The sequence below is a fragment of the Crocodylus siamensis genome, chromosome 15 (genome assembly GCF_052110815.1).
Source record: "Crocodylus siamensis isolate JL-2025a chromosome 15, ASM5211081v1, whole genome shotgun sequence".
In the NCBI taxonomy this organism is placed as follows: domain Eukaryota; kingdom Metazoa; phylum Chordata; order Crocodylia; family Crocodylidae; genus Crocodylus; species Crocodylus siamensis.
In genome coordinates, this window is record NC_143409.1 from 53521561 (window position 1) to 53535207 (window position 13647).

General features: G+C 58.0%; 1 protein-coding gene across 1 annotated transcript; it reads left to right on the forward strand.

Annotated features, from left to right (window-relative positions):
• The first annotated feature begins 680 nt into the window (after positions 1-680).
• Positions 681-12953, forward strand: LOC149852888 (zinc finger protein RFP-like). The gene is made up of 7 exons (XM_090028184.1): positions 681-1854; positions 3327-3422; positions 9023-9253; positions 9572-9594; positions 10242-10357; positions 11359-11418; positions 11789-12953. Exons 1-7 carry the CDS (start codon positions 1435-1437, stop codon positions 12316-12318), a joined length of 1476 nt encoding a protein of 491 aa, XP_089884310.1. The 5' UTR covers positions 681-1434; the 3' UTR covers positions 12319-12953.
• Positions 12954-13647: the final 694 nt, after the last annotated feature.

Here is a 13647-nt window from a genome sequence, read left to right on the forward strand (position 1 = left end):
CCCCACAGCCCCCTCACCAGGTCATCACCCGTGGCCAGCACCAGGTCCAACAAGGCGTCCCCCCTGGTGGGGCTGTGCACCTCCTGGGTTAGACGGAGGTCCTGCACTCTGGCCAAGCACCTACGTGAGCGGTCAGACCTGGCTGACTGCTCTTCCCAGCAGTTGTCCGGGAAATTCAGGTCCCCCATGACAACCACATCCTTAGCCTTCACTACCTCTGTGAGTTTGGAGAGCCTTGTTCAGCAGGTAGGTCTGTGGGGGGCAGATCAAGGCCCCTGTGGCGAGGGAGGAAGGCGGGCAGGGACTGGCACTGGGGCAAGGGCAGGCACTGCCCAGCCAGGGCAGGGAATGGGACCCTGGGCCCAGAGCAGGATGGAGCTGCGGGCAGCTCATTCAGGGAGCACAGGGAGGGTGGGCGGCTCCCTGCGACTGCACATACCCCAGGGGAGGCATGGGGGGGGTGTGCCCCCAGATTTTGAGCATGGCGAGGCACATCCCTTCTGTGCCCTGCTGTTGCCCTTCAGTCCCCCTCCACAGCCCCACAGCCCTTCTGGTGCCCCTTGCCCCCCACCCAAACTCCCCTCCCCCCCAGCCCTGCTGGAGGGGCCCCCAGCTGCCAGGCCTATTGGGTCACAACCCAGGTCGGCCACCCGCTGCCCCCCACAGCAGTGCCCGAGCCCCTGGTGCCGCCCGCTGGAGGCTGCTGCTGGTGCAATACAGCCCCTGCCCGCCTGCTGCTGGGGGGGTGCAGGACAGGGGGTGGCTTCCCACCACTGCCCCTAGATCTGTGCGTGGGGCAGGTGCAGATTGTCTATGGTGGGCTCAGTTTCGCTGCCCTGCTGCCTCCCCTGGGGCCTCTGCAGCCAGAGGATGCAACCCAGCGACCCAGCGCTGCAGGGCAGAGCGGGTCCATTCAGGGAAGCTCATTCCTGCTGCAAGCCCCACGCTGCCCTGGTGACGTGTCCCTTGCCCTTGTGGCTGCAGTGAGGGGCACAACCCTGCACAACTGCCCCTGCTGCTGCCATGCACACAGGGGACATGTCACCAGGCTAGCACAGACAGACAGACTATCGGGACCCTGCTGCCCCTTCTCTCCACCCTTGTGACCTCAGCCCCCGCCGATCTGGACCTGCGCCTGCTGGGGTGAAAAAGTGCGTGCGACTGTGCGACAGCTGGCGGCCTGGCCCTGAGCTGGGCAGCTACGCTGGGGGAGGGCTGGGGGGGAAGGATTTGATTTTTGACACACCTGCACATGTACAGAAGCTGCTCCACAAAGGGTTACCAGATCCCCGCAATCCTGGGCTGGATCTCTACCCCGGCTCCTCCCGGCTCCGCATCAGTGCCGTTATTTGGCAGGAAGGAAACGCGGCGGGGTGCGCCCAGCCCTGAGCTCATGAAAGTGAAACTAGCCCCGTGCCCTCCCGTCTCACAGCCATGGCCGCTGCGAGCTCTGTACAAGGCCTCCGGGACGAGGCGACCTGCTCCATCTGCCTGGAGTTGTTCACGGACCCGGTGATGATCGTGGGCTGCGGGCACAACTTCTGCCGAGCCTGCATCGCCCAGTGCTGGGAGGGGGCCGAGACGCACGTCACCTGCCCCCAGTGCAGACAGACCTTTGCCCAGAGGCTCCTGGGCCCGAACAGGCAGCTGGGCAATTTAGTCGATCTGGTCAAGGGCCTGAGCGTGGGGTCAGCGGAGGGAGCCGGCGGCACGATGGTGTGCAAGCAGCACGGGGAGGCTCTGAAGCTCTTCTGCGAGACGGACCAGGTCCTGATGTGCCTGATCTGCCGGGAGTCCCAGGCGCACCGAGCTCACGCCGCGGCTCCCGTCCAGGAGGCCGCGCAGCGGTGCAAGGTACGGGCCCGCGGGCTGGTGCGGCCGTGCAGCCGGGTGGGACGCCCACCTCCCTCCGGCGCTGCGGCTTCCTGCCCCGCGGCCCCTGCACAGCGGCATCACGGCCCACGGAGGCTGGTTTGTGGTGGCCTCTGTGCAGACGTCCTGCAGGGGGGCGAGAAGGACCAAAATGCCCTTTGTTAAGTGCCTGACCCAGCACAGACAACTGGGCCGTGCTCTTCCCCAGACACAAACCCCGGATGTTTGATCCAGGGACAAACACCGCCCGACTGGGAGAATGAAAAAACTCTGGGACAACAGAGCGGGGAGGGCTGGTCTCAAGCTCCATCCCATAATAATAATGACTAACACTTTGATCGTCCACTTACTACACCCTTGTCATCAAACCCTGCTTTTGAAACCCAGATGAAGCAGGAACACTGCTCCCCTGGCCCTGGACACAGAGCAGCGAACCTCCTCCAATGTCACTGTGGCTGCAATGACCCACAGCTGTGTGAGGGGCGGGGTCTTGAACCCAGGGGTGTCCGGCACCAGTTTCCCTGCAGGTGTTACTAACCTCCCGGGAGCTGCCTGGGGCCTCCTTGGGGCCGGGGGGATTGTCACGCGTGGACAGACTGCTGCCCTCGTGCAGAGCCCACGCGCATGCTCGGGAGGGCAGGCCCTGCTCACGGGATCTGCCACGTCCCCCAGCCGATGCTCCCCGCCCGTTGCAGGAGTGTCAGCGATGCACATCGCATTGGTGCCCGGGGCTTCAGGGGCAATGCTGGGTCCAGAGGGGACGTGGTGGCACCGCTCCAGTCCAGGGAGCATGGCCAGGACCTCCTTTTGTATCTGAGCACCTCCTTCCCCCGCCTCTGTCCAGGCCTGGCCACCCACTGCCGTGCCGCGCTGCGCTGGGCCTGGGTTAAGGCTGCTCCTCCTGAGGCATCTCGCTGTAGCTGTAGCTGTAGCTGTACTGCTGGGCTGTGATACTTCAGGACCAGTGCCTCTTTTCTGAGTTTCTTCATGTCTGTGCCCAGAGACCAGATTTGTATCTTGTTCTGCCTGGCTGCCCAAGACTGGCTGGCACTCTGGACTGTCGACCACGGCGGATTCAAGGCCATGTTATTTTCTGTTCAGTGCATGTCCCTGGTAGTCTGCACTTCCCCACTAGTTGTAGTGTTGCTTTGTGGCACATCCATAGGACTGGCTCCATTTTTCTGTCTGCTCTTCCTGCTGGGCAGGAGCTGGCGCCACAATCCTGCTGAAAACTAGCTGCTTGCTGCTCCAGCTGTGTTAAGCGCACACTGTTCAGTGCTACATCCAGGCAGGGCTGCGCTGTACTGAGAGCTGCTGGTCCAGCCTGAGCACATGGATTTCCCTGGTGTCACGCTCACAGCGCACCCCCAAGCAGCTCTCTTGATTATGGTGCGAGGAAGAGACTCCAGTTTCTCTCCAAGGAAAACTGACCCAGGGAGTTTCCCTTCCGGCAGGAACAACTTCAGACTCAGCTGCAGCTGCTCAGGGGAGAGAGGATGAGGCTTGAAGCCCTGCGAGGCAGTGAAAGTCAGAAACACCAGGAATGCCAGGTGGGTGCTGCTGGGGTCCGGCTGACGTGGGGGAGGAAGGAAGGGACATCTCCTGCTCTTCATGTTTGGTGGGACAGTGACCGTGCATGAGCAGATTCTTTTTGGTGTTGGGAGGTGGAACCGGCGCTCGCTCCATCCACTCCATGCACTGACCTGGCTTCCAGGACCGGTGCAAAAAAAAACAGAAAAAAAAAAAGAAAGTGTATAACAGATGTGCCCCTTTTGGGGTCTGTCTACTGGTGACCCCGCCCGCCTTCTCGCCTGCCATGCCTTGTTGTTAATTAATTAATTAGATGTTAATTAAGTGGGAGGCTTCCCATTTTCTGCCCCGATGCAAGGGGGCGCTATCTGCGGCTCCTTTCCTCACCTACACTGCAGCCCAAGCCTCGCAGATGGTACTCACATCATTTAGTCTGGGCCTTATTCTACTCTGGCCCCCTTGTCCTCCCTGGGATCTCCACGGCCCTGTCTCGCTTTGCGCCTCACTGGGCATTCATCAATGCTGCCCCCTCTCTGGGGCATCTCGCTGCTCCCTCTCACTCTTAGATTCATAGATTTCATAGATTTCATAGCCATTCGGGCTGGAAGGGACCTTGGGAGATCATCGAGTCCAGCCCCCTGCTCAAAGGGCAGGAAATCAGTTGGGGTCATAGGATCCCAGCAAAATAAGCATCCAATTTACTCTTGAAGGTGTTCAGTGTAGGTGCTTGAACCACCTCCGCTGGCAGGCTGCTCCAGACCTTGGGGGCTCGGAGAGTAAAGAAATTCTTCCTTATGTCCAGCCTGAATCGGTCTTGCAGGAGTTTGTGACCGTTCGACCTCGTCATCCCTTGGGGCGCTCTGGTGAACAGATGTTCCCCCAGATCCTGGTGGTCACCCCGATAAACTTATAGGTGGCCACCAGATCACCCCTGAGCCTGCGCTTTTCCAGGCTAAAGAGTCCCATGGCTCTCAGCCTGTTGTCGTAAGATCTGGTTTCCTGACCTCTGATCATGCGCGTGGCTCTCCTCTGGACTCTCTCAAGATTCTCCACATCCTTTCCGAACCGTGGAGCCCAAAACTGGACACAGGACTCCAGCTGCGGCCTCACCAAGGCCGAGTACAAGGGGAGAATGACGTCCTGGGATTAGCTTGAGCAGCATCTATGGATGCAAGTTCATGTGGTCAATGATGACCCCTAAGTCTCTTTCTTCCATAGTGCTAGTCAGCGTAGCACTGCTGAGCCTATAAGGGTGCTGCAGGTTTTTCCTCCCAAGGTGGAGAACCTTGCATTTATCGTTGTTAAACACCATCAGGTTCTCGCCTGCCCATTTGCTGAGCTTGTCCAGGTCAGCCTGGATCACCCGCCTATCTTCTGGCGTGGATGCTTTGCCCCAAAGTTGGTGTCATCGGCAAACTTGGCCAGTCCACTCCTGACTCCAATGTCCACATCGTTAATGAAGATGTTGAACAGGATGGGTCCCAGGACAGAGCCTTGAGGGACCCCCCTGGTCACAGGGCACCACGATGAGTGACTGCCATCAATTACAACCCTCTGGGTCCGACCACGGAGCCAATTTCCCAGCCAGCGGATCGTGGTGGAGCCAAGGCCACAACTGGCCAGTTTGGTCAAGAGGTGATCATGGGATACCAGATCAAAAGCTTTTTTGAATTCAAGATATATGACATCAGTCTCTTCTCCCTCATCCAGGTGATAGGTCACCTGGTCGTAGAAGGAAATGAGATTAGTCAAGCAAGACCTACCCGCAACAAACCCGTGCTGGCTATCCCTCAGGATGTTGGTGTCAGCCAGTCCATTAAGGATGGCCTCTTTAATAAACTTTTCTAAGATCTTCCCTGGGATAGAAGTCAGGCTGATGGGCCCCTAGTTCGCTGGATCCACTTTCCTCCCTTTCTTGAAGATCAGCACAACATTGGCCTTAGTTTTCAAAGATCCATGCCAGGGGCTGGGCTATGATGCTCGCCAGCTCCTTGAGTACCCTGGGGTGTAAACTCTCAGGGCCAGCTGACTTGAAGGTATCCAGCTTCTCAGGTAGAAAGGAGCAGGGTGCCTCAGTGGTCTGTGACACGATGCCATTTTGTGACCATGTGTTGTGGTAGGTACATGGAGCCAGGCCTTGCAAACCCCCTCATCAGTGATGAGCAGGAATCTGGGTTTTCCATTCGCAGTGGAAAAACTTGGATTTTCTCCTTGAAAGGAGAAAAACATGGGAAATGGCAGGTTCCCCCTTTTAGGCTTGCAGAGTTGCAGCCTGCTTGGGACTGGGGGGAGTGGGAAGAGGACAACCAGGGGCAGGGGCACCACATGCACTTGGCAGCCAGGCAGCATGGTGGAGAGCGGAAGTCCCAGACCCATGTGGGTAAGTCTATGGGGGGCATAGGCGATGCGGGGAGAGTGTGGGGGGGGAAGATTGAGGTGGCAGCAGCAGTTCTTGCCGAGCTCCCACACTGGGTGGGGGGCAGGGTTCACTGCTGGGGCTGGGGGTGCTGCACAGGGGCTGGGGCTGGGGGTGATGTATGGTGTAATGATTTAGGTCCCGCAGTGAATAATGAGGACTAGGGATGAGGCAGAGAACAGGCACAGCACAGGGCTCCTCTAGCACAGACCATGTGGCTGCCTGGATCTTGATTTCCCCTTACTCCCTACACGGATCATGTTCACATTCCTCACCTGATAAGACATTCCCTTGTAAGGGACTGTCTCCAAAGTCTAACCCTTATCACTACATCTTCCCTTTTGAAAAAAAAAAAAAAAGAAAATAACCATCACAATATAACAACAAAAACTTCACAACAACCATACAAGATGAAACCGGCACCACACCGAACAATCGCTCACCTGCATAGGAGAGGTTACCAGCACGTCACTCTGGAGTGAGTCTTTACCACGCCTTTTCCTGTCTTCAGGTCCCTTTAACTTATTCCCAGACCTCTATGAGCCTTTCCGGCTGCCTCACCTGTCTCCTGGATCTCGGGAGTATCAGCTCCCCAGTGGAGGTTTGGGGGCTCTCTGTTGGATCATTAGTATCTTCACCTTCTGAGGAGGATGATGATGATGATGAGGAACTAGGAACTGTTAACAGAGGCTGATCCAAGTCTGTATCTCCTGCTGATGCCCAAGAGCTCAGTGGAAGCACGAGTAGGTCTTGGTGATTAGGCGAAGCATGCCCCCTTGGTGTGTCCGAACTAGGTGGGACCGTGGGTGCACCAGCTGTTTCACCGTACCCTGCTGGTCCCATGTTCTCGACCAGTAATTCCTCAGACAAACGCTATCACCTGGCTTTAGTAGTGAAAGTTCATGAGCTCTTGTATCAAAGTAGTATTTCTGGTTCTTCTTCTGTTCTTCTTTCGTTCTCCTTATGGCTACCGTGGTAGGACTTTTCAATATGGTGTTAGTAATGGGCAGATTTGACCATATCCGCCAGCCCAATGGGGAGACCCACCATTGCCCAGAGGCATGCTACGATAAGCCTGTATGCATCCCCTCCACTGTCCAATGCTTTTCTCATTATGTTTTTCACCATTTGTAGGGATTGGTCTGCAGGGCCATTTGATTGGGATAATTGGGACTTGATGTGGTGTGACGAAAATCCCAGTCCATGGCAAATTGCCTAAACTCTGCACTGGAGAACTGTGGCCCACTATCACTGAATTCTGCGTCTGGAAGTCCACGCCTTGGCAATATGGCCTTCAAGCGAGCTAGCACTGAGCGACAGCCGGTACATTGCAGCGCACGGATTTCCAGATACAAAGAGTAATAACCAACAACTGTTACAGACACCCGGGAGGTGCATGTAAAGAGATCGGTGTCACCTTTTCATAGGCCCTGTGTGGAACAGGCTGAGGCTTTAGTGGTTTTGTCTTCTGGCAGGGTCTGAATTTCAAGCAGGTGGAAGAGTTTTCAACTGTATTAGCAATGTCCTGATTGATCCTTGGCCAATACATCACCTCTCTTGCTCACTTCTTGCATTTCTGAATACCTAGTGTCCCTCATGGATCTTCTGTAGCGTTCCTCTTTGGAGGGCCCATGGTATTACAACTTTACTGCCCTTGAAAATAACTCCTTCAGGGACTGAAAGTTCATGTCGGCAGTTCCTGCATGGGCAAGTCACAGGTACTCCTGTCCTCTGGCCAACTCGGGATTATCATTTCTTTCAGGATCCCTAATGGGTGGTCCTTCTCAGTCTCTTATCTGTTGTAGCCTCCCATCCGCGATCGGAAGTGAACTAACGGTCAAGCGGACACAGGCTTGCATCTCTGTCTCGGAGGTCTTTTCTGCTTGTCCAGTGGAGGCTATTGCCCTGGATAGTGCATCTGCTGTTAACAGAAACCTGCCGGGTGTGTAGTTCACAACTAAGTCATACGTCTGCAGCTTCATCATCATTCTTTGAATCCTTAAGGTGAAGTCATTCAGAGGCTTGCGAAACAGTGCTATCAGGGCTTGTGGTCTGTTTCTACATTCACCCTCTGCCCATAGATATATTGATTGAATCTCTGGCATGCCACCCAAATTCCTCTCAATCTGTGCATACCTGCTTTCTGCCTCAGGTAGTGATTTAGCTGCATACGCAACAGGTTGCCATCGGTTGTAAAAATCCTGCACCTAATCCCAACTGCGAAGCATCTGTTGATATCTGTATTGGTTTCCCGGGGTATTGAATTTTAATACAGGTGCTTGTATTAATTGTTGCTTCGATGCCTTCCACGCTTCCTCCTGTTCTGGGTGCCAGCACCATTCATTCTGACTCTCGAAGCATCCTTAGAGGTGCTGCTGCTGTAGCAGGTTTGGTATGACCCTTCCAAGATAATTTACCATTTACTGCCACTTGTGAGCAGGGTCCCACCAGGTTTCAGTTAGTCCAACCAGGTTGAAGTTGTTGTTTGCAAGCAGAAGTGAAAGTTTCTCCTGCTTGTTCTCATGCTCCTAGCATTCATGTAGAGACAGTTAAGCCCCGCGACAGGTGCCCTTGGTACCCCCCATCCTAATGTCTATCGGGCCCCTTAGTGCTTACCGTCGTGCTTGCCTGGGCTGATCCAGTGCATTGCTTGTGGCTCGCTCGTCCTGGGTTTTCCTTATCCTCTGCTTCCCCATCCTCCAGAGGAATTAATTTAAAGCCCTTTGGAGGAGATTAGCCAACCTGTAAGAGAAGAGACTCTTCCCTTAAGGAGAGAGATGAAGACTGTCTGGTCCCAGGACGCCTCTCCATGGAAGTGCGGATCGTGGCTGTAGAAGCCAAGACCTGCACCATGGCACCAACTCCAGCGCCGCAGGTTGACTTCCCTGATGCAGGCATCCTGATGCTGATGGCGACCACGATCAGAGAATTAAACAGAGAAAACCAGGATCACTGATGATGAGAGGAAACTTCTCCCCTCCATCAGGTCCTCGCTCTCAGGGACACAGAAAAAACCTTTGCAAAATGAACAGTGAAGAGATCCGAGGCCGGGCCCCAGACCTGAGCTACCCCCAGCTCCGCTCCAGGCGGTGGGAGGTCGGGGGTCCCACCCATGCAGACAGGGCCACGGGGCCTTATGAACCATCCCTGACTCTCCGCAACACAGCTGCCCTCCCTGACGCTGTTTCTCTCTTTTCATGGCAGCAAAAGGTGGCAGCCGAGAGGCAGAAGATCGTGGCTGTGTTCAAGCGACTGCGCCGGCTCCTGGAGGAACAAGAGCGGCTCGTGCTGGCCGAGCTGGGAGAGCTGGAGAGCGGGATTGAGAAGAGTCAGGGGGAGACCGTCACCCAACTCTCCAGGGAGATTTCCCGTCTCGACAGCCTGATCGGGGAGCTGGAGGGGAAGTGCCAGCAGGCCGCCACTGACCTCCTCCAGGTGAGGCACATGAAATGCCTCCAGCCCAAGCGCGAGGGAGGGAAAGGGCTAAATCTTGGGTCTGCCAGACAGGCACGTGGTGGCAGTGATGGGAGGTGCAGAGTATCAGCCCCAGCTGCTGTGGCCCGGTGCACGGCTGCTCTATTTTACTCCTGTTGGGGGTCTCTAAATCAGGGCTTGGAAAGGGGCTGAACTTGCCCCAGGTCCTTCTGTGCAGTGCTTAGAGGCTGAGGACAAAGTGCATCCCCTCGGGCAGGGGGTCCCCGGTCGTGGCATGTGGCACTGAGCTCACTTCTCCATCTTTGTCTCTCCCTTTAGGACATGAGGAGCACGCTGAGCAGGTAGGTGGCTCCACCTCACTCCCCATAGAGGGAAGGGTCCTGGAGACAATGCAGTGGGCACATCCCTGCAGGGCACCACAGCGCAGCAAGTGCTGGCGCAGCCCCTGAGGTGGGAAGGATGAATGTCCCCTTCTTCTCCTCGGGGAAGTGACAGCTTCGGGCACTGGCGGCCTGACGACTGTAAGGTGTAATCTTGCCCTTTCCTCTCTTGTCCCTGGGGAATAGTCCTGGCCACCAGAGCTTGAGCCAACTGCCTGTGAGGTCTCAGCTCCTTTCTGATCGCAGGAAAGGTCCTGGGCATTTTGGAGCTGAAGAAAACTTATTGGTCCCTGCTGGGGGAGCTGCCAGTGCCACCATGGGCAACTGGTGCCTCCTGAGTCTGATGGGGCACCCGCAGGCACCACCAGAGGCATTGGCAGTGGGTCCAGAGCTGGCGAACTCCCTCAGGGCTGGCCTCTGTCAGGGGGAGCATGTACCCCCCGTGCCCCTCCTACGCGTCGCCTATGACTGCTACTGTCTGAGCTGCCCCTGCCCCTGCAGCTGAGGTACATGGACAGAGTCTCCAGGTCCCTCCATCAACCCAATGTTTTTACCATGTAGCTGAGCTGCGAAAATAAAATCAAATAACACAGACTAGTTTTTCCCAGGTGCAAGAAGGAGCCGTTCCAGCTGCCAGAGGGGATTTGCCCAGAGCTGGAAACACAACTTAGCATCTTGTCAGGACAGAATCTAGCTCTACAGGAGACTTTGAAGAAGTCTCAAGGTACTGAGAAGGGGGCTGCAAAAGGGAAGAGGGAAGTTGAGGAGGAGGAGACAAGCAGTTGGTTCAAATTTGGAGCTGGCATCTTTTTTAATTGGGAGATAAACTGAACGTGCTGGACTAATATTGTAGGCTGCAGGAATGAAGACACGAGGCAAAGGCCTCTCTCTCTTTGGGTGAATCGCTGATGAACCAGGGCTCCTCTGGGTGCCCTTTGTCCTGGGTGCAGAGCTGCAGGACCCCTGCAGCTCCAGCGCTGCTCAGCATGGGCACCTGCACCTGGGGTGGTGGGAGCTGCAGGGCCCTGCCCCACTCAGGGCGAGCCCCCAGTGCCTTGTGTCAGGCCACCAAAGTTAAGAGCCGAAATTAAACTTGCAGCAGGCTGTCAGGTTTGGATTCTACTGGCTTGACCCCAGGGGGCAGGGGGGAGGGCTCCCAAGGGGCAGGAGAGGAGCAGGGGGGGAGCAGAGTAGGCTGGTGGGGGGTGTCCTGGGTGACGCTGCACCTCTGGTGTCGTGCACCCGCATGGGGGCACTGAGCAGAAGGCAACTCTCTCTGGACCCCTGGATTTCCCCAGCTGGTGCAAGCCCTTGCCTGTCCCCTCAGCCAGTGAACAGGAGAGTTGTGAAGCTTATCCCCTTACCACCGGCTCCCCCTCCACCCCCACTGCTTGTCCCTTTCTGTCCCTGAGTGGCTCTGCCCAGTGTCTAAGGGGGCAGGGTGGGCTGGGCGCTGAGCTCCCCCGGGTCTGTGGCTGTTACATTTCTCCCCCTACTCCCCTGCCTGCACCTGCAGCTCCCCCCGCCCTGTCCTGAGGGAGGAGGCCGCGCTGCAGGGGAGCAGGGAGATGTGGAGGCGGCTTCTGCAGCCGCAGTCCCAGCAGCAGGGGGGGAGCTGCCCCAGGGTCTCTGCGCCGTCTCAGGGGCTCAGGACCAAGGCAGGTCCCAGCTGGAAGTGTGAACCAGACACCAGAGGTCTAATGTCTGCGCCCTTTTCCCCTGCAGAGACTCTGCTGTCCGCCCTGGAGAAGGGCAGAGGGGGACCACCAGGATCATACACAAGGGGTAAGCACTGGGGAGCTGGTCCTGGCATTAACACAACGATCCCGCAGAGCCCACGGCCGCCCCTCGCACAAGAGTCAAACCCTCTCCCAGCCCAGCACCAAACCCCCGCGCTGGGACCTGGGGCGCTGGGCTGGGATTTTCCTGTCCTTGCCTATGGGTTTGCAGCTACCTCCTCCCTTTCCCCCGGGCAGGGCTCTCCCCCATGCCCGGCTGAGGGGCTGCGGGCCGGCCGTGCTCAGCCCTGGGCCCAGGGCAGAGACGGCTCCGGGGGCCCGGGACGGTCCCAGGCAGGACGGGGCTGCTGGGGGGGAGGAACGGCCCCGGCTGCCCCGGCTGAGCTCTGCCTTGACGCTGCGACTCTCTCTGCCAGCGACGGTGACTCTGGATCCAGACACGGCAAATCCCTGCCTCGTCCTGTCAGCGGATCAGAGAAGTGTGAGACAGGCAGACGCAGAGCAGCAACTGCCTGACAATCCTGAGAGATTTGACTCTGATACCTGTGTGCTGGGCCGTGAGGGGTTCATCTGGGGGAGACACTGCTGGGAGGTGGAGGTGGAGGTGGCGCGGGGGGCCTGGGCCGTGGGGGTCGCCCGAGAGTCTGTGAGGAGGAAGGGAGAGATCAGATTCAGCCCCGAGGAGGGGATCTGGGCCGTGCAGTGTTGTGGGAATCAGGTCTGGGCTCTCACGGCCCCTGCTCCCACCCCCGTGTCCCTGCGCCGGGCGCCCAGGAGGGTGCGGGTCTGTCTGGACTGTGCGGGGGGGCAGGCGTCATTTCTCGATGCTGACACCGAGGCCCCGATCTTCACCTTCCCGCCGGCCTCCTTCGCTGGGGACAGAATCCGGCCCTGGGTCTGGCTCTGGGTGTGGGGGGATGGACCCGAGCTGAGACTGTGCCACTGAGTGATGGGGGGGCAGCTGGGGAATGGACCCCCCCACGCGGGGAAACGGGCTGCTCTAGCTTCCCATTCTCTGTACCCCAGAGGAATTCCCTCTACCCGCCCCCGTCCCCTCCTCTCTGCCCCGGCAGCTGCCCAGGTGCAAAGTGCCGTCTGCACCCATAAGCCCACCGCATTGCAGCAGGCGGCACCAGACCGGACTGTCCCGGCACTCGGTGGCCCTGGAGGACTCGAGCACGGCCACCAGAATGGACCCTTGGGGACACCACCAGCTTTGGGGCCACCACCCCCTGCCGTGCCAGCAGCCCCGGGCTGGGGCTCAAGGCCAAGTGCCTCTGGGTGCCCTTTGCCCAGAGCCTGGCTGGGGCTGGGGGGTCACCTGAGCTGGAGCCTGAGCCCATCCAGGCACTGCCTGCAGGAAGCTGCTGGGCTGGTTTGTGCTTGAGCTGGTTTTTCCCATGCAGAAAAGGCCCCTGGGCTGGGGGCTTCTCCGAGCTGGAAGAGTTTTGCTCAGGGCAGGCGCCTCCCTGCATCCGGCTCCTCCGACATGGATGGTCCCTTGCACGGAGCAGCCCTGGACCCCTCGTGGCTTCACATCCACAGAGATCTCAATAAATGTCTCAACGGGGGTTTGCAATGGCTTTGTCTCTTGGGCCTTCACTCCCCCTTTTCTCTCCCTGCACAACTTCTGCCCGGTCTGCATCGCCCAGTGCTGGGATGGGGCTGGGAGACCAGGAACTGCCCTCAGTGCAGACACACTTTTCCCCAGGCAGCTGGCAAAGGTTGTAGAAATAGGCAAGCACCCAAGGGTGCTGTCAGCTATGGGGACCTGGGAGAAGGTGGTGGGTGGGGAGCACGGGGCGGCGCTGCCCAGCTGGTCAATGGGCTCGTGCTGTGGCAGGAGCTGAGCGCACCATTGCACGGTGCTGGTGCGAGGGAGGTGGATGCACTCGTGTGCTCACATCCTTTTGTTTCCAATAAGTGAAGCGGGGAGGCTGCTCCCCTGGGTCTGGACACACACAACAGCTGAACCATTCCCACATCGCTGACTGGGACCAGCTCACACCTGTGGGAAGGGCTGTGGCTGGAGACCAGGGAGTGCCAGGCCCCAGATGCCCTTCAGCTTGCTACGTGTTTGCTCATACCGACGGAAGAGGGGTGGGATCATAGGGGTGGAGAGGGGTGCGCAACTCAGGGGCCACAATGGCCCACAATGGGAAGGGAGAGGGGGCAGGGCTCCTCCTTCAGCCCGGTATTTATGAAGCTTCCTAAGTCTCGCGGGCGTTGCAGTTCGGTGGTTGGGGGCCAGTGCCCCAGTGCCTGTTCGACACAG